The 23,450-nt window shown below is 40.2% G+C and overlaps 1 protein-coding gene across 1 annotated transcript in view; it reads left to right on the top strand.

Moving 5' to 3' along the window:
* AGBL1 (AGBL carboxypeptidase 1) overlaps positions 1-23,450 on the top strand; it is a 263,632-nt gene that overhangs the window by 13,983 nt on the left and 226,199 nt on the right. Inside the window, exons 9-10 of the mRNA XM_076005332.1 lie at positions 6,475-6,619; positions 20,525-20,678. Of these exons, the coding sequence (XP_075861447.1) occupies positions 6,475-6,619; positions 20,525-20,678 (299 nt within the window). The remainder of the gene's footprint in view (positions 1-6,474; positions 6,620-20,524; positions 20,679-23,450) is intronic.

The raw sequence follows: 23,450 nt of genomic DNA, 5'->3' as shown, positions 1-23,450 counted from the left end.
GAAAGTCTACAAAACACGGAGCTAGGCAGACAGTGTATAGTAAAAGAGTTGGAAGTCTTTATTCTTGATGCATTAGGGTGTGACTCTGAATAGTATTTTCTGATTCTTTAAAAGAATGGCAAAATATTACAACTTTGTTGGTTTTCCATTCACCTAAATGACAATCACTCTCTGGCCCACCTATTTCAAGACTCTTAGGACTTTTTCATGGTTCAGAGAGATTTAGATTAAAAATCACCTCAAGGCAATAGATTCTACAACAGCAGGAAAAAATATGAAAACCTAAATTTGCATTTTGGTGTGTCCGAAATAACTTTTAGTTTCCTCTGGAAATAGTTACCCTCAATAAATGTGAAAGATTCAGCTTAGAGCCAGCTTGGATTTGGAACTTAGTGAGAGATTGGGCAAACATAATGTTTTGCAACCTTTCCCCGTGGGAATGCTTTCCCCAGAGGGTGCTCCTCTTGGAATGGGGGAATAAGGAGAAGGCTCAAGGGGCCATGTGTCTGCTGAAAGAAGGAAGAAGCCACACTTCCAAAACACAGCCTTGGCCTAAGGAAAGCCAATGTTAATAGCTTTGAGATTCATTAACAAGACAATTGTTATGTGATTAAAGAGCAACAGAGGGGTGAGATGAAAACCATGACTGTATAATGTAATTCATTTTTCATATCCCAGCCATGAATACAACAGAGATGAATGGATAAGATTGCTACATTGTAATGTAGTTTGTTTTATAATTATTCACCACATTATGTTAACATATTTCCAATAATGTGATCTAACAACAGGATAGATATGTATAATCTCTATTCGCCCACAAATCAGAACGCCTCTCCCCGTTGTAGAATGCCTCGGATTACACAGTATCTTTTCTCCCTATTTACCCGTCCCAATCTTTGAGTCCTTCTGCTTGTAAGATTTCTTTGCTTTATCCCTGCCTTAGTTCTCCCTGGTGTATTAATTTGGGAGAACTTTTCCTCCCTATATCCTTGCCTCCAGTATGTCATTAGAAACTCAGCAGTTCTATTTCTATTTTTCTGTTCCATTCCCAGATTAAGTGCCATGTTTTCAGGGGAGGCCGGGGTGCTCATTGCAGGGAGAACTGTGAGCCATGGGTCACACTCATGTACTGTGTATAGCTCAGGTCACACCACAACTTCATAGAGGAGTTCACCATTTGCTTGTAATTTAATATTATTATCAGTTGATGCTTTCTAAGCAGAATTTAAAAAAAACCTCATTGTCTATTTTGTGCAGGTTTAGTTGAATTTAGGTAACATGATCTGTAAATCAACCAATGTAAGCTTCTGCAAACTTAAATACCTTACCAGAAGCTAAATGCAAAAGAAAGAGGAAGGGGGTTTACAGTTCCCAATTCTCTCTGAGGAGACTTCCTATGCAGGAATTGATGCTTCACTACCTGAGATGGAAGAACCGTAGATGCAGACTGTAACATGTTTTTCATACTCCAGTCCTGGAACCCAACAGAGATGAATGGTTGGGATTGTTGCTGCGTGATCTAGACTGTTGTATGATTACTCATCGCGTTAGATCGGTGTGGACTGCATTGGGGCAGCTGCGCCAATCCCCACAGTAAATGTCAGCCAGCTCAATTTCTTTCTTACTACCTCGATCAAGGGTCCTCAAACTTTTTAAACAGGGGGCCAGTTCACTGTCCCTCAGACCATTGGAGGGATGGACTATAGTTTAAAAAAAACTATGAACAAATTCCTATGCACACTCCATGTATCTTATTTTGAAGTAAAAAACCCAAACAGGCAAAAACACCCGCATGTGGCCCGCGGGCCGTAGTTTGAGGATACCTGACTTAGATAATGCATTTAAGGAGAAATTCTAATATTTTCTCCCATGGTTCAGTGGGAGAACCATCATCCTGTCCCTCCCCTTGGAGCACCTCCTACCCCTTCCACCCCACCATCCCTCTCCACCTTAAAGACCACTAGGCAGGAAAATAAGAATGATCTTTGAGAGGGAGGAACATGAATGTGCAGATTCATTTTTCCATGAGTCTCATAAAAGTAAGCAAAGACCCTTTTAGTTTCTCCTTTATTTAATTCCCTGTGGGCTGCTTCTCCCTCTAACGTACACTGCCTTACACCTTTTCGAATTCTCTCTGCGCTCTAGTCTAAAGCAATTTTGGTGCTGAAGGGCAGAGGGAGGGAGGCGGCACGCGCGCTCGGCGTGGCCGTGTAACACACAACGGCTGATCTCTTCTGACATTTATCTGCGCTCGTGAGGGGAGATGGAGCAGCTCACTCATGAAGATGAATGTCACAGCAGCGCTCTGCCATCATGCATCCTTCCGAGGGCTCTCAGGAGAGAGATTTGGTGTTATATAGAATATTAGAATTGCTGCAGACAAGGGGAAGCCTGGCGACTCGGCTGCTCTGCCTTATTAGATCCTGTTAAGCGAAGTGAGGCACCCTTGTTAAACAGAGCCGTCCTCATTATAAGATTATCTAATTCACTCTCTAGCATGGCTTTTGCTTATTTCATGCACCCACAGGAAAAAAAATGACTTCCCAGCATATTTTTAAGTACAAATGGAAATAGATCGAGTTCATAACTATGCAATTGTATACTTTGCTCCTTGCTTCTTTGAAGGCTTTATGATTATAAAAGTACAGATCCTTCTGAAGATAAATACTTCAGGGAATGACAAAGCAATGGGGAAGCCTTTTGACAGCAGAGTGGCTAAATCTGTCCAGCCCAGGTCATCTTTGACCTAAGATGACCTATCTAGGGTCCACCACATCTTCAAAGAGCATGCCTGGTTTTTTTTGCTGGGCTTCTTCTCCAACTAGAAGAGCAGACTGAGCAGAGAAAGTTCTTTGAATCCAATTTCCACCACTCATCAATGGCGTGACCTGGGCTAATTATCCCAACTTCTCTTAACATCAGATTCTTCATCTGTAAAATGAGGATAATAATGGAATCTATCTGATAGAACTGTTCTGAAGATTAAATGACATGAAATAAAATCCATGGAAAGCTTAGAACAGTGGTGCACAGTAGGTGTTCAATGAATGCTAGCAATTATTATTCATAATTAGCAAAAACATCTTAGTGGCATCAAATACCAATGACATAAAGAATCATAAAATTCAGATCATTTTTACTAGCTCTCATCTGGATTATTTTACATTCCTTCTATTATTCTAGACTCTCAGTGCATAGGCAGCCCTGATTTGTGAAGATCCAAACTTTAAATTTCCACTTGCTTAATTGGGCCACAACACCTCTTGTCCTTTTATTGATTCCTAAGAAGCAGGTGATACAGTGAAAAAGATATTAATTTGGGGCCTAGGTCCATACCTGGGGTTTAATCCTGTTTACTATACTTGTGTGAAATTGCTCAAGACACTTACCATCTGTGAGCTTTATTCTCCAACTGTAGAATATGTATGATAAGTATTAGTAATACTTATCTTTAAAGGATGCCATTAGGATTAAAAATGAAATATGTTAAGCATCCTAATTCTTACTTCTGCAGTCTGAGGTCCCTTTGTTTTATAGCTGTAACTGAATAGCTGTTATGTCACTGTGACAAATGTAAAGACACACAAATGAATGTGTGAATGCACGATCCTTGCCATGAAGCGTTGGCCATGAGGATAAGAGCCATGTAAAAGGGGAAGACTTCCTGAAAGAGGAAACATTGAGTTGAACCTTGAAGAGGGAAGAAGACCTAGATAAATAAGGAAGAGGGTAAAGGCTGTCCACACAAAGCAAGAACATGGGACCCATATAAAAGATGAAGGTTGAATGTTACTGCCATGCAAACACCCCTCAATATGTTCACATCATAATTGGGAAAACAAAAATAACTTTCAGGAGAGATCTCACTCTGCTATGGACACATTGAGTTGCAGCAAGTCAAGCATTTCACTGCATAGATTTATCCAATCTTTCGCTTTGAAGAAGACGGTCTTAGGAAACTTTAAAGGCCTCTGAAGAGACAGTTTTGCTGGAAGTGCAGTCCTCTCCTGGAGAGCTCCTGTTACCATAAAGCTGCCAGGAGACTCCAGTGGGGAAGCCTGACATTCGCCGCAGGTTCAGCCAGAGTTTAGAACCCAGACTAGGACTGTAACTGAATCTCCTTTAGCTGAAATTCATTTAAAATAAAGTGACATTCAGGTTTAAAAAAAAATTCTGGCAGGTCTGCACCCATTCTGGAGAAGACTGGCTTGGTCAGGAGAATCTCACATCCCTGGGCTATGGGGGTAGCCTGTTAGGGTTGTGTGTTGGGAGTGTAAGAAGATAGATTTTATAGAGTCAAAGCCATCATTTGAATCCCTCACTTTTCCCTTAAATCACTAGGACCTGGGCCCGTCAAGAGCTCAAGAGCTAAGAATTAGCCCATTTTATTTCTCTTTCCATCTCACTGTGGCTATTCTTTCCTTGGAGTCCAGGTTTGGTCTGAATGGGGGAAAGAGCATGGTGATAAACACATAGATTTTGTTTTCTCCCTTTGTCTCTCTTTCTTGCTCTTTCCTGTGGCTGAGTGGGGTAAGGTTGAGTTTTCACAGGGTAAACATGCATGTGATGTGACTTCAGCACACTTAATAGTGCAGTGGGAAACCTAAAAAGAAGCAAGTAAGACCAATCCTCCCTGGCACTTGGGCGCATCTAGTGAGGCACTAGGTAAGTGTTTCCATCTGTCTTTACATAAATGAATACATGAGTGTTCACATGTGTGTGCACTCACACATGTGTCCTTACAGATGAAGCTCTCATCTACATTTTCATTGGTTATTCCTGGTTCATTTCATTTCAGTTGGTTCTTCCACAGTAAGGAGGTGTAATGGACTAGCACCTGTTGTTCAGCCAGGTGTTAACTGAATTTGTGTTTGCAGTGGAGTCTTTGCAAGTAAAATCAGAAAGAAAATAAAAGGAAGAGCATATGGGATGTGCATGCTTTCTGAGCTACCACCTGTTTCTTTATATATTTTATAATAACCAGAGTCATAGCTTTTGGAGAAACTTCAGAACTTTTGGGAAATATGGAAAGAGTAGATCCTATTAGGCATCAAGATCTATATCACACCATGAAAGAAGACACCCTTTTGAAATTTTTATTTCTCTAAGCACAAAGTAAATGGGTTCTATTAATGCAATGCTGAAAAGCCGGGTGGGACAGTCACTTGAAGCTTGTGGTATCATGACCTACCTCCCTTTTCCTAGCATGACCAAAGCTCCAGGCTGCTGTGTTGATGGAAGCTGAGGCCATAGTCAGTAGGCTACCAGCTTCTCTTACTTCCATCCCTAGTTTTATAAATATTGAAAACTCACAAGACCACAGGAAATGAGATAGATTTCCCATTTCTTCCTTTCTTACATGCTTGCTTTTTTGCTTAGGTGGAGGGCGGCATAAAGGTTAGCAAAAAGGCATAAAAGAATAACCCTTTTTTTTATATTTTGCAAGAACATACGAGAATAATTGCCTACTATTTCTTGCTTACCCCTTCCTCCTTCCCCCAATGAAACCGGAAGCACACGGGACTAGGAAGCCAACGTTGTAAATGTTCAAAGGTGGAATTACATCTTTTGGTGTCTGGGTGCATTTTGCATTATAATGCAGCCTCGATGATAACATTTCTCAGGAAAGCCTGCGCAGCTGTCTCTGCATCAATTGGTAGCGTGTGGGGAAAATATTGCTCGGAATGTACTTCTGGGTGCAATTTACTTTGATACTGTTCTCCGAAGTATCAAAACTGATTCTTCATCTTTGACAAAGGAAAATGTGCACTCTCAAGCTTTAAGAAGCTGAACCATGTTTGGGGTGACAAATACATTCCTTTGGGAAGAAAGTGTTGTGTAGTGGAAAGAACAAACACTTTGCACCCAGAGAGATCTGGGTTTGAATCATGCATGGAACACTTACTAGCCTTGAGACTTTGGAAAAATCAATTTTTCCAAGCCTTTGTTTCTTCATTCACACAATGGGTTGCTGCAATAATAACATGAGAGGACATGTATAGTAGTGGTTTCTAAGAAATCCACTTGATAGGCAGAGGGGAAAGTAAGGAGTAGCACCCTATGTGGTCTGGGGAGAGACAGGGTTTGGGAGAACCCAAATTTGGGCAGTGAAGTACATGTCTGCAATGGAGTTCCAGGAAAAACAGAATTATCACATCTTCCTCTATTTTCTAGTTTGATGACTCTATAGTCTTCCCTTTCAGATGTAGCAAGGAAAGGCCTGTAGCATATATGCCACAGTTGGGTGGCAGATGGACCAGGCCACATGCTGCTGAACTGATGCATGAGCCTGGCAGTAAGTTCATTTGCAATTTCCCTATGTTCTAAATTCCACCCACAAAAATGATTATAGTGAAGGCCATTTTGCCAGGACAGTATATAACACATGAAATTTATAGAATCCAGGACTCTAAGTGATACCCTCTCCTGCCCCCACCTCTCTCTCATTCTCTTCTTTTCTCCTTTCTTTAGAAATCATTATCGTCAGAGCACAGCTGCCACAGGCGGGGCACCTGGGAAGTGTTATTATAACCTCACCTTTGCTGTCACCTTCCCGCATAATGAGGATGTCTGCTACCTGGCCTACCACTACCCCTACACCTACACGGCCCTGATGGTAACTCCCTCTTTACGGCGTCACTCCAGTGGGACTGAAGGGCTCTCTCTCTCTCTTTTTTGAGAACATTCAGGAGGTCCTGACATCTTGGGTGGGTGAGGGTGAAATACTGCCTCCCTGAGATTTTGTTGTCACCGACTCAGTGGCTTTATAGGTGCCCCAGCTCCTTCCCTGGACAGAGCACAAGGCTCAGTCATGGCTGGTGACATTCTGAAAGCCCAAGTGGTCTGCAGGTTGAGTGTGGGAGATTGGGACATTTCTTAGGGGCTCTGTCTATCTTTAAAAAGTCCTCAAATTAAGCATCAAATATCCAGATTGGAGTTGAATGGGGTGAAACCACACAAGTTAGCTGAGAGGCAGATCTGAGGGACAGCGACTCGTGGGGAGGGGTGGAGCAGGAGGCAGGAAGGGGGAGCCGGGAAGCCTCCCTGGGTCTGTGAACAAGCAGCCCCCTCAGCACCCACAGTGGTTCCCAAGACCGTGGGCTAGAAGTTGCTGGAAGTATCAGGGTGCACAAGAATGGTGGACAAATAGGACACTGGATTGCTGCAAAGGAGTGTCACAGTCATTTTATGAAGGGAGTGTAGCCGGAACCAGGCCAGACTCAACATTTAGCATGACTGCGTTCTGTAAGGCCCTGCAAAAGGTTCATGAAACAGTTTTCTGCAAACTGACTGCTCAAACCATGCAGTTTTCTTTCATTTGAAAAAGTGGGCAAACCCCCAGCTATTTCATGGATACCCTGAGGATTAATGAGCTACAATATCTTCTATGAAGCACTTTCATCCTCTGTGTTAATGTCAAATGTTATTAGCATATTTATAATAATATGTGTGTATATGAGTGTATATATCACTTAGCCTCAAGGATGAGCATTTTCATTTTAAGGCTGTGATAAACAGTTGGAAAAGATCATAACCAAGAATATCTCTTCCTTTAACAGGAATGTTCAGGTATAAATGAAAATTTTCCCCACCGAGGAGGCATACCTGAAACTTGGCTCACCACGCCATGAAAGTGCATCTGTCCCTCTCTCCATATGTTGTCTTGCCTAAACAGAGATTTTTACTGTTTTCCAGATTGCAAAAGATGCACAACTAGTATTATTTGTGTATCACACTTGGAGAGCTCAAGAAGTTAATCCAAGAAATGTGCCTCGCAAGCTATGTTGTAACAAGCCGTGTTTGTTATAAAACGTGTTTTGTTGCCTTTAGGGACACAGAACAGGCAGGATTCATGATCCCTTTCAACAGCTGTTTCTACAGTCCTGCCTGTGAAACGCTGAGAGGGAAAGTCTGCTGGGGGAGTGGATTCTTTCTGGAATATGCGTCTGCCTTTCCCAGCGGGCAAGAGGGAACTGTGGGTCCACGGCTCTGTTCTTTTCACTTGTTAGAATGTCTTGAACCCTGATGAGGCTCTTGGTAGTGGTCAGTATAAAACATTAGAACTCAAAGGGGCTTGGGCAGCTGTCTAATTCACCCTTATCATTTGTAGATGCAAAAACTAAAGCCTAGAAGTGCCACATCTCGCTAGCAGCCAAGCAGGGAACAGAACGCTGGCCTTTGATGTCTATTCGGGTGGCCTTCTTGCTCCACTTTAGCAGAAATGTAGAAAAAAAATCAGAAGAATTTCTGCTCTGGGTGTCAGATTGGTGTCCTCTCATGCTACCACATACAATAGCTACTAAAAAAAATGCACTTCGGTTTTGTTAAGCACACGTAGTCATCTTTGTGTGATGATATAGACATCTCCAATGGTTGAGTTCAAGTCACCAACCCACGATTTATGTCTGCAATGCTGAGTTCTACGGATGTGGTTCAGCTGAAGGGTAATGTTTCTTACCAAACATGGTCCAATTCTTATCCCAAGATGCTCTGATGGATTCTTACTGGGTGCCTACAAGCTGATGTAAAGTCTGTAACCTGTTCAAGCAGTCCTTGACTGCACCTGGATGTGTACCTTGTGCCTCTGGGCCCACTTATCTTCTGGGGACTGTGTCAGACCAGAGCACAGGGTTAAGATTTACAATTGATAATTAACTTGGGAGCTCTTGGGGTCAATGGGAGGATAATTTCATCTTGAAGGGAGGCAACAATACAAAAAAGTAAACCCCCGGTCACTTAGTGTCACTAAGAAGGGAAAGCAAGGCCTTCTTAACTGATGCTCCTTGGCTTGTTACTATTAATACTAATAACATTAATTGCTACTAATATTAATTATAGTCTTATTTGCTGTTACTATGAATAATAATAAGTAATAATTATTACCTATTATTGTTACTTGTTAGCCTACTAACTGTGAATCTCTTCCACCAGGGAAGTTTGAGGAAAGTTAATGAGAAAGAGGGATAAGAAATAACTTCTTATTTCTCCTAAATGAGTAGAACAGGGTTAGAAAGACAATTTGTCATTCGAAAGTGAAAAATGTATATTGCCATTTTTAGGTTTTACATTACCAATAACTCATGGTCTTTGTCCTCTCTCTGTTTAAGACAATAATTGACTCTCTGACTTCTCTTAAAAATATCTTCCTCCCATCATGGACAGAATGAGTACGTTCTGTAATGCACACTAGTCATTTTTATTTTTGGACATGTCCTAAGGAGAAACACTTTTTCTTCCAACAGATCAGTGATAAATTAAATGCGAATGATACCCCAAGGGCAGAATTAACTATGTGTTACTTAGGGGTTATGCTGAGGGGTGGAAAATACATTTCCACGTAGAATTTATAATTTGAAAGTCTCTGATAATATGGATTATGTTTAATAATTACAGACATTTTTATAGCAAGGGACTTGTATGTTGGATGTTTTTCAACATGAACATGATTTTGAAACTTTTAAAATTTTATTATTCTCTTATAATAAGAGAATTAGTGTTTGGTTCTTTCAAAGTGATATCTTCCAGATGCTTGCCAGCAACACTGTTGGATAATTGCTCAAATTATAGCATTAAAATAAAGCTAAAAGAAAGAGACACGCTATTGTAATTCTGAAGCAAGCAAAATGAGTTATATTTTAATCAGCCATATCAAGATACCAGCACAAGTAATGTTAGTAATACTTGTTCACGTATTGGGATTGTGTTATGGGCTGTCCCTAGGTAGCTAATAATACGGGTTGAAAATGGAGCCCCAAAAGAGTTTTTGATGGATATTTTAGGAGGTAAGGAAATGGTATCTCACTGAGAACTGATAACTGTGTGAGTTGACAAGAGACAAGAAAAGTGGTCGTAAGTAGGATCCATATATTGGGTGTGCTTAAGGCTCTTAAAGCGTAGAGTAGAATTTTTCACCAGACACATATACCCACTGTGAAAGATGCTAGCACCGTCATCCTCAGGGATGAGAAACGGAGTGCAGTGAAGGGAAAGAAGGGGGTAGGGGAGAGAGAGAGAATTAGAATGCCATATGCACAATATCTTCTAAAGGGCTCAGAATAAACGAAGAGTTTAAAAAGCGTCAAGTGGGAAATGTTGACTTACATGTGGTAGATCACAGATGCAACGAGCAAGTCATAAATCAGTGCTGTCAGGTAATCGATAGACAGAGCCCTCTCCTTGTATGGGCCCAAATGAAAGACAGGCACAAACAAAGGGTCTTGGTGTAGAGGAGGTGAATCTAAAGAGCCATTCTGAACCAGCCAAGGTGTGTGTGAATGGTGACGTCTTTGAGCAAGAGGACACCTGCCTTCCAGGGTCTTGATCACTTGGAGCAACAAGCTTTTGAGCTCAGGCCTGGATCTGAGGCCTGGAGCTGGGTTTCCTTGCTGTGTAGCTGTGGGCAAGCTATCTAACTTCTCTTTGCCTCCATCTTCTCATCTATAAAAATGGAAACATAAAGCCAGTTACTACTCAGGCTGTCATGGAGATTAAATGATTGCTACCTGGAAAGTAGGAGCAAAGTGTCTACATCTAATAAACCATACCAGATGGTAAGCATTAGAGGATTTACTCTTTCTTTATGATGATGTGCCATTATTTTCTCTGTTGGGCTGACTGGAAGATACTCATTTCATAATTTATACTAAAATTAAAATTATATAAAAATCCAGATAAAAGACATCCCCCACCTGAAGAAAACAACCCCCAAACAAAGGCTACTACTAATGGTTTTCTTAGGGTGATTATGATGATTTTTTTTTCTTTACTCTCTTTTCCAAATCATCAGCGATACAACTTTGTTTATTTTGAATGGAAAAAGAATATTAAAACCATCTTTTCTTTATAATTGACAAATCTGTGAGTAGGTACCTGGAGACTAACCATTTCTCTCTTTCTCAAAGTTAAGTCCCTTTAACTTAGGGAGAGTGATATTGGCAGACTGGGACAATTTGAGAAACTAATCAGAGCACGCTGTAAGCGTGAGTTCTGTAGCTTTTATTTAGCTTAACAATGTTATTTGTTCTCTTGTGATAAGAAGTCTTCGATTCTCTGATGAGTGTATTTAAGTGACAACTGAGATCTAGGCAGCAAATAAAATAGGCTGTCTCCTAAGGAGTGGGCTTTCTTCTAAACGAGGGGAACAGAGAGTGCAGCAGTTGAGGGGATAACAATAGGAAATGAATGATTTTTGAGTGCGTGGTGCTTCCCACTTTATCAGTAGCCATCAGCAGGGCAACCTGCTGAGGTCAAGGCGAGTCTTTTATGGAAGTTTTAAGGGGGTAGTTGATGAAGGAGAGGGAGACCGAGGACCCCTATGGAGGAGACACAGGATGAGGCCGCAAGCTGAGGTTATCAGCCTGATATCTTTCACAGGCAGGGTTTTCTTTTAAGAAGTCAACCTCTCTGGGGGTTCCCACAATTGCCTTGAACTCATTCACATTTTTATAAAGAAACCCACCCCTGTGGCTTCCGCAGGGCTGCAATTGTAGTCAGTTGACACATGCATTCAGAGGCCCTTCTTCTCTCATCAGTGATCCCAACAATCTCCAATTAGGCATAACCTTTCTGGGCCCTAGATGGAAGCTTCACCTGGAGATCATTTTTAGGAGAATGAGACAAAGTCAGTTTTGCAAAAGGAAATCCAACAGAAGTTTATAATTGGTTTACTGCTAGCGGTCTTCTGTATGACTGAAGCCAAAATAATCCCTGAAAGGTGGAAGTGTTGTATATATTTGCTGTACCTTTGGTGACAGATCCAATGAGAGAGAGAGAGAGATTTCATCAAAGGGTGCAGAGAGATGGATACAGGACAAATTGTGGAAATTTACAGAAATCTATGAAAAGGAGCTTAAGCTAAAAGAACATTATGTGTTTGTTCAGTTGTATTGTTATTAATCACGAAAAATGTGATTATAATAAAAAATTAAGAGAGAACTCATAGGAGAAGAAAGCTTTCCAGCTTTGTTTTCTCCCACTTTTGCCGCAAGGGAGTACTGTTTTGAAGGACGATGAAAGCACCCTTTGATAACGTGGTGCAAGGCGAGAACTGTGGGAAGGGCCTAGCTAAAAATAATGATAATAATTAGTAACCATCCCCCTGTAATTGGCACTCTGGAGCCAGACAGCTGGTGTCCATAAAGATTCTCAACCTTCTCCATAAGATAATATCACCTTTTCGAAACCTAAAGGTAGTTTTCAAGGTATCTTCCAGGCCCCACGTTCCATGGATGGATTGGCCCACCCAGACCAGGGGTCCATTCCAAGAAACTGACTCAACTGGAATTGTGACCCCAGAGACTGGAGCAACACAGGAAGATGATTTCCACACCCCTATCATTCTGCCCCAATTAACGAACCTAATCACCTAATCCCTTTCCTGCTAACCTATCCTTAATACCCTGTCTCCCAAATTCTCAGGGAGGTAGATTTGAGAAGTTTCTCCCATCTCCCCATTTAGCACTATGTAGAATAAAGACTCTTTCTTTGCTGTGAAACAGGCTGGTTCATCTTATTGGCTTCTTCTTGGGCAGCAGGCAAACGAACCTGGGTGGGCAGCAACAGCAATGTTCATCAGCCCCATGAAGCCTCTTTGACTTCTTTCTTTCATAGCTAACTGTGCTTGATGCTTTCTATAAACAAACCTGCTTTTGCATGTCTGATTTATAAAGTCCAGATTTTATTATTTTTTAAAGTTTGGTATCAGGCACTGAAGAGCTGTGGCCTATTTGTAACATCACAGAATGATGGTCACTGCTTTTCCTTTTTGTTTTAAAATTTCTTAATTCTCTTTTCCCCTTTTTTCTTTCTTTCTTTTTTTTTTTTTTTTACAGATAACATTTATTTAATTTTAATTTATTTTAAACAGTTTTATTTTATTTTCAGTTGACAAATAATACTTGTGCATATTTATGGGGTACAATGTGATGTTGTAATACATGTGTATATTGTTGAATCATCAAATTAGGCTAGTTAACATATCTGCCACCTCACATATGTATCATTTCTTTCTGGTGAGAACAATCAAAATCCATTCTTTTAGCTATTTTAAAATATGTAATATATTATTATTAGTTATAGTTACCATGCTATGTGATAAATCACTAGAGCTCATTCCTTCTGTCTAATTGAAACTTTGTACCCTTTGACCAATGTCTCCCCTTTCCCTGTCCAACCCCCACGCCCCTGCTGGCCTCTAGTGACCACCATTCTCTAGTTCTATGAGTTTGACTTTTTAGATGCCATATATAAGCGAGATCATATGGTAGTTCTCTCTCTGTGCCTGGCTTATTTTAGTTGGCATATACCCTCTAGGCTCATCCCTATTGTTGCAAATAGCAGAATTTCCTGATTTTTAAAGCCTGCATAGTATTCCATTGTGTATGCATACCACTTTTTAAAATCCATTCATCCATTGATGGGGACTTCCATGGTTGTTTCTATATCTTGGCTATTGTGAATAAGGCTGCAATGAACATGGGTGTGCAGGCATCTCTTTGACATACTGATTTCAGGGTTTTTTTGGATGTATACCTAGAAGTGGGATGGCTGGATTATATCATAATTCCATTTTTAGACCTTTGAGAAGCCTCCATACTGTTTTCCAAAAAGACTGCACTAATTTACATTCCTACCAGCAGTGTTGGGGGCTCCCTTTTCTCCAAATCCTCACCACATTTTTGGCCTTTTATCTTTTTGATAGTAGCCAATCTAACACACATGAGGTGATATTTCTTTATGGTTTTAATTTGCATTTCTCTGATTATTAGAGATGTTGAACACTTTTTCACATATCTGTTGGTCATTTGTATGTCTTCTTTTGAGAAATGTCTATTCAGGTACTTTGCCTACTTTTTAATAGGGTTATTTGTTTTCTTATTATTGGGTAGTTTGTGTTCTTTGTATATTTTGGACACTAGCCCCATGATCTAATTTGCAAATGTTTTCTCCAAATCTTTGGGTTGTCTCTTTGCTCTATTAATTGCTACCATTGTGCAGAAGATTTTTAGTTTGATGAAATCTCATTTGTCTATTGTTGCTTTCTTTGCCTGTGCTATGGGGTCATATCCAAGAAATCACTGCCCAGACCAATGTCATGAAGCATTTTTCCTAGTTTTATTCTTGTAGCTTTACAGTTTCAGGCTTCATGTTTAAGATTTTTATCCATTTTGAGTTGATTCTTGTATAAGGGGTGAAATAAGGATCCATTCTCATTCTTCTCTATATGGATATTCAGTTTTCCTAACACCCTTTATTGAAGAGACTGTCCTTTCTCCATTGTGCGTTTTCAGAATCTTTGTAAAAATACTTGACTATAGGCATATGAGTTTGTTTCTGGGCTCTTCTTGGGAAAGATTCTTTCTGAGAATACTCTCCACAACCACTGCTTGCCCCTCTTCATAAGGATCCTTGTGGACATAATAAAATGTGAAACTAATAGCTTTGATGAAAAAAAAAGAAGAGAAAGCTCATAGAAACAATTGAGCAAGACAGTGTTTTCCAAAGCATATTCTCTAACACTCCAGCCTCTTGAGATCTTTAGATAAAAAGAGTTTAATGCTCATATAAATTTATGAAGCACTTGTGCTAGTTTTTCTTCTAAGAGTTCCCAATGCATATTGAAATATTAAAGAATCTGAGAAGTCCTGCAGCCAATAAAATATTTTCATTTTATTTACCTCACCATTTTCCAAGTGCTTTGGCTATGAATTTCCTGCCTCCTCCACTTCTCTGTTCACACCCCAGTGCTTATTAACATCCTGCAGAACACACTTTAGGAGGTGCTGGAGCAAAATTTCCTTTCCTAGTTTTGGAGCTTTGGAATCTTGTTAGTAATTGCAAATCAGGGTCCACTCAGTTCAGATTTAAATAATAATACTGAGAGCAGCCTTCACCCAAATGTTTATGAAAGTGCTAAAAATAATTTGCTCATGATCACAGAAAGTGTAATCTAAATCTAGCACTATCCCTATCCTCTTAACTGTGGTGCTGTAATTTTCCTTCTCCAGGATGACTGAGACACACGGCTGACATTCTAATGGGGATAGTTCCATTCCTATTCTGCGCCATCTCTCCTGGGATTTCTGGATATCTGCTTCTTATATCAAGGCTTTAATTAGTAATCTAATATGGATTTTTTAATCTATGAATTTCTTTGGTGACCTTCTCTTAAGAGGATGTTTTCTATTCCATAATGGTTGTATTACTTTTGCTGTTTTGAAAACCATTTTTAGTTAAGTCTAATTTCATATAATGGTTGCCAGGAAAAGTGGTTTGTGCTTTTTTTTTTTTTTTTTTTGGAAAATTTTAGTGGGTTTTTGATAGCTCTCTATATGATTAATTATTGTTACAGTTCCGTGGATGTTTGAGAGAAAAATGAAAGGTTGTTCTCTGTAAAGATAAAGTTTGACATATATCTACAAAAAACAATATTGTTCAAATGCTCTATATCATTATTTTTGTGCACTTGATTTATCCAAGACTGAGGTGCTGTCTTAAAGTTTCCCACTCCTAGTACATTTTTTCTTCTTCTGCCGTTTTTGTGTTATATATTTCAATCCCATGTTATTTGATTCTCAAGATTTATGAGTTTTATATGTTCATTGTGAATTGTGCCCTTTATCAAAATAAGATTTTAAAATCCCATTTAATGCACTTGATCTTGAATATGACTTTGCCGTATATTACTATTGCCATACCTACTTTAATTTATGTTTGCTTATCCTTTTAGTTTCAATATTTCTCCTTTAAAATGTTTGAGTAAAGGCAATTTAGGAGTGTTTTTCATACACATCATTTTTTTTTTCCTTTTTCTCTCTCTTTAAAAGTACCTCTTATATACAAACGTAGAGTGGGATTTTAAAAAGTAATCTGAAAGTTTTTGTCATTTCATAAGGCTTATTACCTGTTTTTATTTATAATAGTTTTTACTGTTACTTCTGTCATTTTGATTTTATGCTATTTTTCATGCTTCATTTCTGATTTTTTTCCTTTCTTTTTCTTATGCAACATGGATCATGTTTTCTTTGATTTTTTTCTCCTCAGTTTATAATTCTACTAGTTTTTAAAAATAACATATTTGAACTTACATTTCTCCATCAATAATAATAGCTAACATTAATTGTTTCCTACATGACAAATGCTCTTCACATACTTTATGTAACTGTAACAACCACTGCATGAGGTAGGTAATGGTATGTTTATACACATTTTAAAGATGAGAAAACTGGGTCACAAAGAAGTATAGTAAAGAATTTATGTAACTTTCCCAGAATCCACAGCCAGAATGTGAACCCAGGTCCCTGCATTCCCTGGTTGCTGTTGCCCCCCTCCACCTTCAAAGCCAGAAATTGTATCACCCCAACCTCTGCTTCCATCACCTCACTCCTCTTTCTCTGCCTCTGATTGTCTGTTTTTTCCTTATAAGAACCCTTGAGATTACACCGGCCTCAACCTGATAATCTAGGAGAATCTCCCCATCGTGAAGTCCCTGATCGCATCTGCAAAGCCCCTTTACCAGGTGAGGTAAGAGCCTCACAGGTGCCAGGGATTAGGATGTGGACCTCTTTGGAGGGCCATTATTCTGCCTACCACCACAGCGTGAGCAATAAACTCAACTCTGTCATAGAAACAGGTTGTTCTGGTGATATTCCAGGGAGCCAGCATTTGGCATAATACTAAATCCTGCCTTTTCATTTTCAAGAATTAAATAATATTAGTATATCTACATAAGTTGAAAATGTTAATATTTTGTTTCATTTTATTCCTTCATCACACATCTCTCTTTAATTTCATTTTAGAGACTGGTAATGACATCAAAGTTTTTTAATGTGTATTTTCTCCCTGAAGAATTATTTTTATGCTTTTATTATGTAGTAACCATATTTTTAATGGTTATTTAGACTTAAGCCTTGTGTAACTGGACTTCATTATAGTCCTTTTATATTGTTTTTGAGTTTCATTTTGGGACAATTGAAGTATGTCTTCAAGCCATTATTTTAGATAAAGATAAGGTGATATGCTTTCTGAGCTCTTGCACTTCTGAGCGTGTCTGCTACATTTGTTCATGAGCAAAAGCTTGGCTGGATACAGGTTTATTAGATTACAACCCTTTCTCCTTTTAAACTCTATGCAGTTTCGTCGGCATCTAGTGTTGCAGAAGGAAGTAAGAGCCAAGAATGAAATTTTCTCTTTAGGTATATGTAAATAGGTTTATTTACATACACATGCAGAGAAACATAACATTTTTAAAATTAATCTTAACTGTAGAGTGAAAGCTTCCTTTTACTCAACTAGTAGAGCAGTGGTGCTGGGCCTAGATTGGTAATGAAACACACAAGACTAGGTTTTACCCAGAATCAAATTATTCATCCCTAACAAAGGGTGCAGAGAAGACAACATGGCATGCATGGAAAGGGCTCAGTGAGTATCTTTGGAGTCCCAGTCACTCCTCACTGTGGAATTGTGTGATCATGAGAGATCAGGTTGAGTGGGGCTGGACCATCTCGGCCCTGGGGTTCCTCAACTTTCATACTTAGCTAGATGCCTAGTCCCTCTGTTGTGTGTGTGTTTGTGTATGTACAATTAATTAGTCACCTTGGCCCCCTCAGGGCTCATGTGACTACCTCCCAGTCTCCAGTGCAGATGCAATTTGTCAATACCTGACACTCATTATTTGATGAACAATTGTAACCATGAATTGCAAAGGTTTGGTCAGATACATGGGCCTCAGCTGAATTCTCATTTATCTTTAATCTGGGATAGATATGCTTCTTACAGTTCCTTTACTTAGTATTGTGTCAAATGCTGGCTTTCTGGAATACCACCAGAATAACCAGTTTCTACGACACAGTTGAGTTTATTGCTCATGTTGGGGTGGTAGGCAGAATAATGCCCCTCCAAAGAGGTCCACATCCTAATCCCTGGCACCTGTGAAGATCTTCCTTTACCCGGTAAAGGGGCTTTGCAGATGCGATTAGGGATTTCGAGATGGGGATATTCTCCTGGATTATCAGGTTGGGCCTGGTGTAATCCCAAGGGTTCTTGTAAGAGAAACACCGAGAGAAGAGAGTCAGAGCCAGAGAAAGAGAAATGACATGATGGAAGCAGAGGTTGGGGCGATGCAACTTCTGGCTTTGAAGGTGGAGGGAGGCACCACAAGCCAAGGAATGCAGGTGACCTCTAGAAGCTGGACTTCTAGAAATGAATTCTTCTCTAGAGCCTCCAGAAGAAACTTAGCTCTACCACACCTCGAACTTTGCCCTGTGAGACCTATTTTGAACTACTGACCCTCAGAACTAAAAAAACAATAAACTTTTGTTTTCTTAACCTACAAATGTGCTGATTTGATATAATAACAGTAGGAAACAAATATACGTGACAAGAGAGAAAGAATGGGATAGAATCTTGATAGTGTCTCAAAGAGCAAAGGGCAAAGTGAGGATATTTATTGAGCCTTCACTTCCCGATTTAAAGGGCAAGTATTTTAATGTGGGGTCTTAATTGGGACTGGGGAAAGATCATTAGGTAATGGTTTAAGCCTGGCAGACACTGTAAGGCAAGGGTTTCGAGGAGAGGGGTTCAAAGAGTCTTGGATCCAAGATTGGTTGATGCTTTTTATTAAAGAGTTGATGGGATATTCCTGGAATGAACAATAAATTTATTTGTAATTTTATTTTCCTGGGTGAGAGTTTCCTGAATTAGTAAAGTTATGCTGATGAAAGTGGATGGAGGAATAGTAAAGTCGTGTTAATGTAGACAGTAGCTGTGTGGGGGTGGATGATTTTGGTTCTCAGTTGTAAGGAGGATACGATGACACAGGGTCCCATTTTCAGATGTCCCTGAGGCTAGAGGAAAGGCCACAGAATCATCTGGTAATCTTTTCTTTCTTTGGCGCTTTTTAATTCTCCTCGTAACTCAACTGTCTTAGTAGAGTACCAAAAGGTTTAATATTTTTCTATTCAGTTGCTAAGATTTTTACTTAGTTTAGGAAATTCTTGTTTCCTGTTTTACTATTTATTATTGCTGCTATGACAAATTGTCACAAATTTAGTGACTTCAAGAATGAAAAATTTTTTTTTCTTATAGAAGTTTGACTCTCATTGGGTAAAGACCAAGATGTTGGGGCTGCATTTTTTTGTTTCTTCTGGAGGCTGGGGCTGGGAAGGGGAGGTGGAGTGGAGGGGGGAGAACAATTTTTTTTTTTCTTTTTTACCTTTTCTAGTTTCTGGAGACCACCTGCATTCCTTGGCTGGTGGTGCTACCTTCCACATCCAAAGCCAGCAATATCAGGCTGACACTCTTATGCTGCCTGCTATGGTTCTCTTCTGCCAGGAAAGGTTCTCTGCTTTTAATCACTCGTGATTGGATTGGTCCCAACTGGATAATTCAGGACAATCTCCCCTTCTCAAGTAGACTTTAAACATGTCTGCAAAGTCCCTTTCGCCATGCTAAGCAACCTGTCACGGGTTCTGAAGGTGAGAATGTGGACATCTCCGGGGCCACTATTCTGCCTACCACATCTGCTGCAAATCCTTTCCAGGTGTAAATACTCCCTCTACCTTTTGAGGGCACTAGTCCCCTTTTCATGTATTTCGTGTATTTATGAATATTTTATAAATACTCTCATAAGATTCACGTGTTTTTGTTTGTTTCATTTATCTAGCAGGCTTGGCTTTTGTTAGGAAACAAGCTGGGTAGTTTCTCGTTGGTCGTGTTAATACCTGCTTGATGGTGGTGAAAATTTTAGATCGTCAGCGGGAAGGGTAATTCCCGTGCAGTGAGTGACGTTCTTGTGCTGCAGAGGGACAGCTGTCCCCGCTCTGGTCACTGCAGCCTCTGCTGGCAGGGTAGGCAGTGTGGGAGGGGGGGAAGTCTCCGAGCCTCTTTATAACGAATCCCACTGTTTTTATTAGTGAAAAATTCTTGAGAAGTCTTAAAAACTGTTAACCAGGCATCCTGGTTTTAAGGGTTATTTCATTTTTGTATTATTCTGTGTTTTAAATGGGGAGTTATGGTAGGAAAAAAAAATCAATCCCTACTAATTGCGTGTTCATTTAGCTTAGCAATCCTTCTGGATCAATTGCTTTGTATCCTCTTCTAGTACAGTCACAACTCTCCTTTATTGCTTGGTCCTGCGTGCTGCTGACGTTTCTGTCTCAGCTCCCTGGTGCTCTGGGTGTGCCCCGTCTTCCCGGTATCCACCCCCTTCCCGTGCCACAGTGAAGGAAGAGTGCTTCGTGCCCTGCCCTCTTGCTTTCAGTACAGCTGGGAAACAGGTCTTCTATTACCCCGAAACGTACAAGAGTGGTGCTTCCTGACTAGCCTCGCTGGGCTTCTCCTACGTAGCAGGGGTAGCCCCCTTTTAATCACTCAATGCCTACTATATATAGGGCAGATTAAGTTAACAAGAATACTTCTAAACTATAAGGAGTTATATCAATGTGATCTGCATAACCTGTGTGTTTTTTATAATTTATTACGAAAAATATTAATGATACACACGCCTGCTTTATTTCTGCTCCAGACTCACCTTGACATCCTGGAAAAAAGCGTCAACCCCAAGCAGGTCTACTTCCGGCAGGAGGCTCTCTGCCAGACGTTGGGTGGAAATCCGTGTCCCCTGGTAACCGTCACAGCCATGCCCGAGTCCAACAGCACTGACCATCTAGAGCAGTTCCGTGAGTACAGCGAGGACCCTCCTCTTGGAATGTTTGATTGAGGGTGTCCTCTATAGTGTTGGGAGCATTCTGTCCCTTTTGGACCAGAAGCCCCAAAAGGGGGTGGGGACTTGTCTGCCTTTATAGAAATACACCCCCAACTCTTCTAGGTATGATACAAAGGTTAAATATGAATGTCTTTCTGTTGTTAAAGGGAGAGAAAATAAATTACAAACTGTCAGGGAGATGAAATGACTTGTTGGAATAGAGAGTAGTTTGCTAATGGTGGTCACTTCCTCTCCTAAAACAGAATCAGGATCTGAATCACATTTTCCAGCTTCTAATCCAGGAACTTTTCTCACCATGCTCACTGCTGCTCTGCTACTCTCAGTCAAGGTTTGGAAAGGAAGGAAGTTGAGTCACTCAGCCCTGGCTGAAGCATCCCCTTGATAATCTGAACGCCACCTGGATCTGAAAGACTGAAGGTGTAGAGGAAGCCCTACCTAGATAAGAACTGTGAAACAAAACCAAAGCCAAAGCCAAATCCAGATGCATGTACACGCGCGCACACACCCAGACCCCCAGCCCACATGCCTTTTTAATGTTAGAGTCCTGAGAATAAGTGCACAAGTGTAACTTACCTGTTACCAACTAGCTTTTGAAAACGGATTTTGACAGCTTCAGACCTTAGCTAGGCAAGAGAAAGCAAATAGAATAAGGAATGTTTTATGATGCAGAGAAGTTTGAGAGATGAAAGAAAAGAATGGAGACCCAGCTAATATTTTCCTAGAAGATACAGCTTTATCTGATGAAGTGCTGACCTCATTCAGGTGACTCTTTGGTGGATAGAAAATATAATTTCTCACACCCCATCAGCATCTGACAATGGGTGCTTAACAACCTGGCTAATCAACAACTGATTATCCCATCTGAATTAATGAGGCCCTAAAATGCTTTAATGAATAATAAGGGATCTTCCAAAAAATCCTTTTATGTTTTTTATGCATTTAAGAGCAATTTCTGTAATAGTTACAGAGTTCTCTGCTGGGCAGATAAGCAGCGATTGGGAGCTAGAGACAGTAATCTTTCCAGGGCAACCTTCCCTGAACGATTGTTTATTTAAGAAAGTGGCTGTTTAGTCTGTTTTTCAGGTTCTGTTTCTAAAGAGGAGCTGAGTGGAGGCCCAGTGTGTCACTATGACATAAAGGTGCCTCTTGTTTTTACATTTTTGTTTGTGCTGACTTTGGTGCCATGTTAATATTATATCTACAGAGATTATTCTTACTTTAAGAAGAGGACTTCAAACATGGCAAAAGCCCCTAAATGATTTGGCATTCCAAGAAATAGCTCAGTTAAAAAAAGACAGAGGGAGAGAGAGAGAAAAGATCTCATAGCATACACTTGTATGAATCAAAAGAGGCTGGTTTCTGCTGTTCTGTAAGATTAGTTATAACAACTGTATACTCTCATATATCATTCCAGTTTTTTCTCTTAAGCACATGCTAGTGTGTGGGCTTTTGTTTGTCTCAAGAAGTATTATGGGCAAGAATAGGGAGGGTTCCTGTGATGGTCAGATGAATGCTATTTGTTTTCCTTTTGTCGCTTGCAAGTGATAATCACTGAGCTAGATCTTGAGAAAACCAGTACTATGGTTTTCTAGGCAAAAGGACCAATGACGGCTCTCTTCATAGGCATGTCACCTGTACATTTGCAGAGATCCTCTGCTTAGAAGGACCATGCACTTTGTTTAATGCTCTCTGTCACCATATTTAAGTTATTTTTTAAAAAGTCTTGAACAAGAGGCTCCATGTTTTCATTTTGCACTGGGCTCTGCAAGTTTTGTAACCAGTCCCAGGAGTGATCTAAGGTCATAATATAGCTAAAAAGTGGCAAAGGCTGATGCCCTTCCCATCTTTCCAAATTGTGCAGGAGGAGTTCCAGCCTATTTTTCCTGCTCACTGAAAATCTTATTTGTGTGGATTATATAGAAGAGTGGTATTTCATCATGAGGATTAATTTAAGGACTCCCCCCCCCCCCCGGCTTTTGTAGATAGGATAAGTGGGGCTCTGGGAGGTAAAATACCATGACCAGTGGTGGTGCCAGATTTCCAACCTTGTTATTCTGATTCCAGGGTCCATGCACACAACCAATGTGCTGGCTGCATCATCATAGCACCTGTTCAGCATCAACATTCTGGTTGCACTCCGGGAGCCAGAGCTTCCTATCTTCCCGGTTCTACATCCTAAAATTATTAAAAACTAGCATCAAATTTAACAACTCATGCTAAATTGACCACAGATAAATGTATCGCTCTCTTCCTGCTCACAGTGAATTTTATTTTCCTTTTCTAACCCAGTGGAAACATTTTCATGGTGCATGTTTTAGGCACCGTGACAGGAAGGGAGAGAGGAGATTCTTTTGATTCAAAGGCCTTTCCTTAGACTCCTCAGAGCCCCACATAGAGCTGAGATTGCATGGCTTGAGCTGTACAGGAGGCACAGTCTCAGCCGAGCTATATAATAAATAATGCACAGGGCTGGTTGCAATATATGTAAGAACATATGCCATTATTATGTTTCTAAAAGAAAAAAAAAGACAATATAAATACCACCTACCCTCAAAAGTGCAATGAACTATGCCTGTAAACCAGAAATGAAACCACTTAACATCCTTTGAACCATGGAATGTGATGTATTGATTTAGGAGGAGAAAAGAGCAAATGAACAAAAAGCTCAAGATTCTCCTGCCTTCAGTCCTCCCTCCAGGTGAGATTAAATTGTTTTATCTGCCTC

Source organism: Microcebus murinus, chromosome 7 (assembly GCF_040939455.1).
Source record: "Microcebus murinus isolate Inina chromosome 7, M.murinus_Inina_mat1.0, whole genome shotgun sequence".
Taxonomy (NCBI): Eukaryota; Metazoa; Chordata; class Mammalia; order Primates; family Cheirogaleidae; genus Microcebus; species Microcebus murinus.
This window is presented reverse-complemented; position numbering and strand designations above follow the sequence as displayed.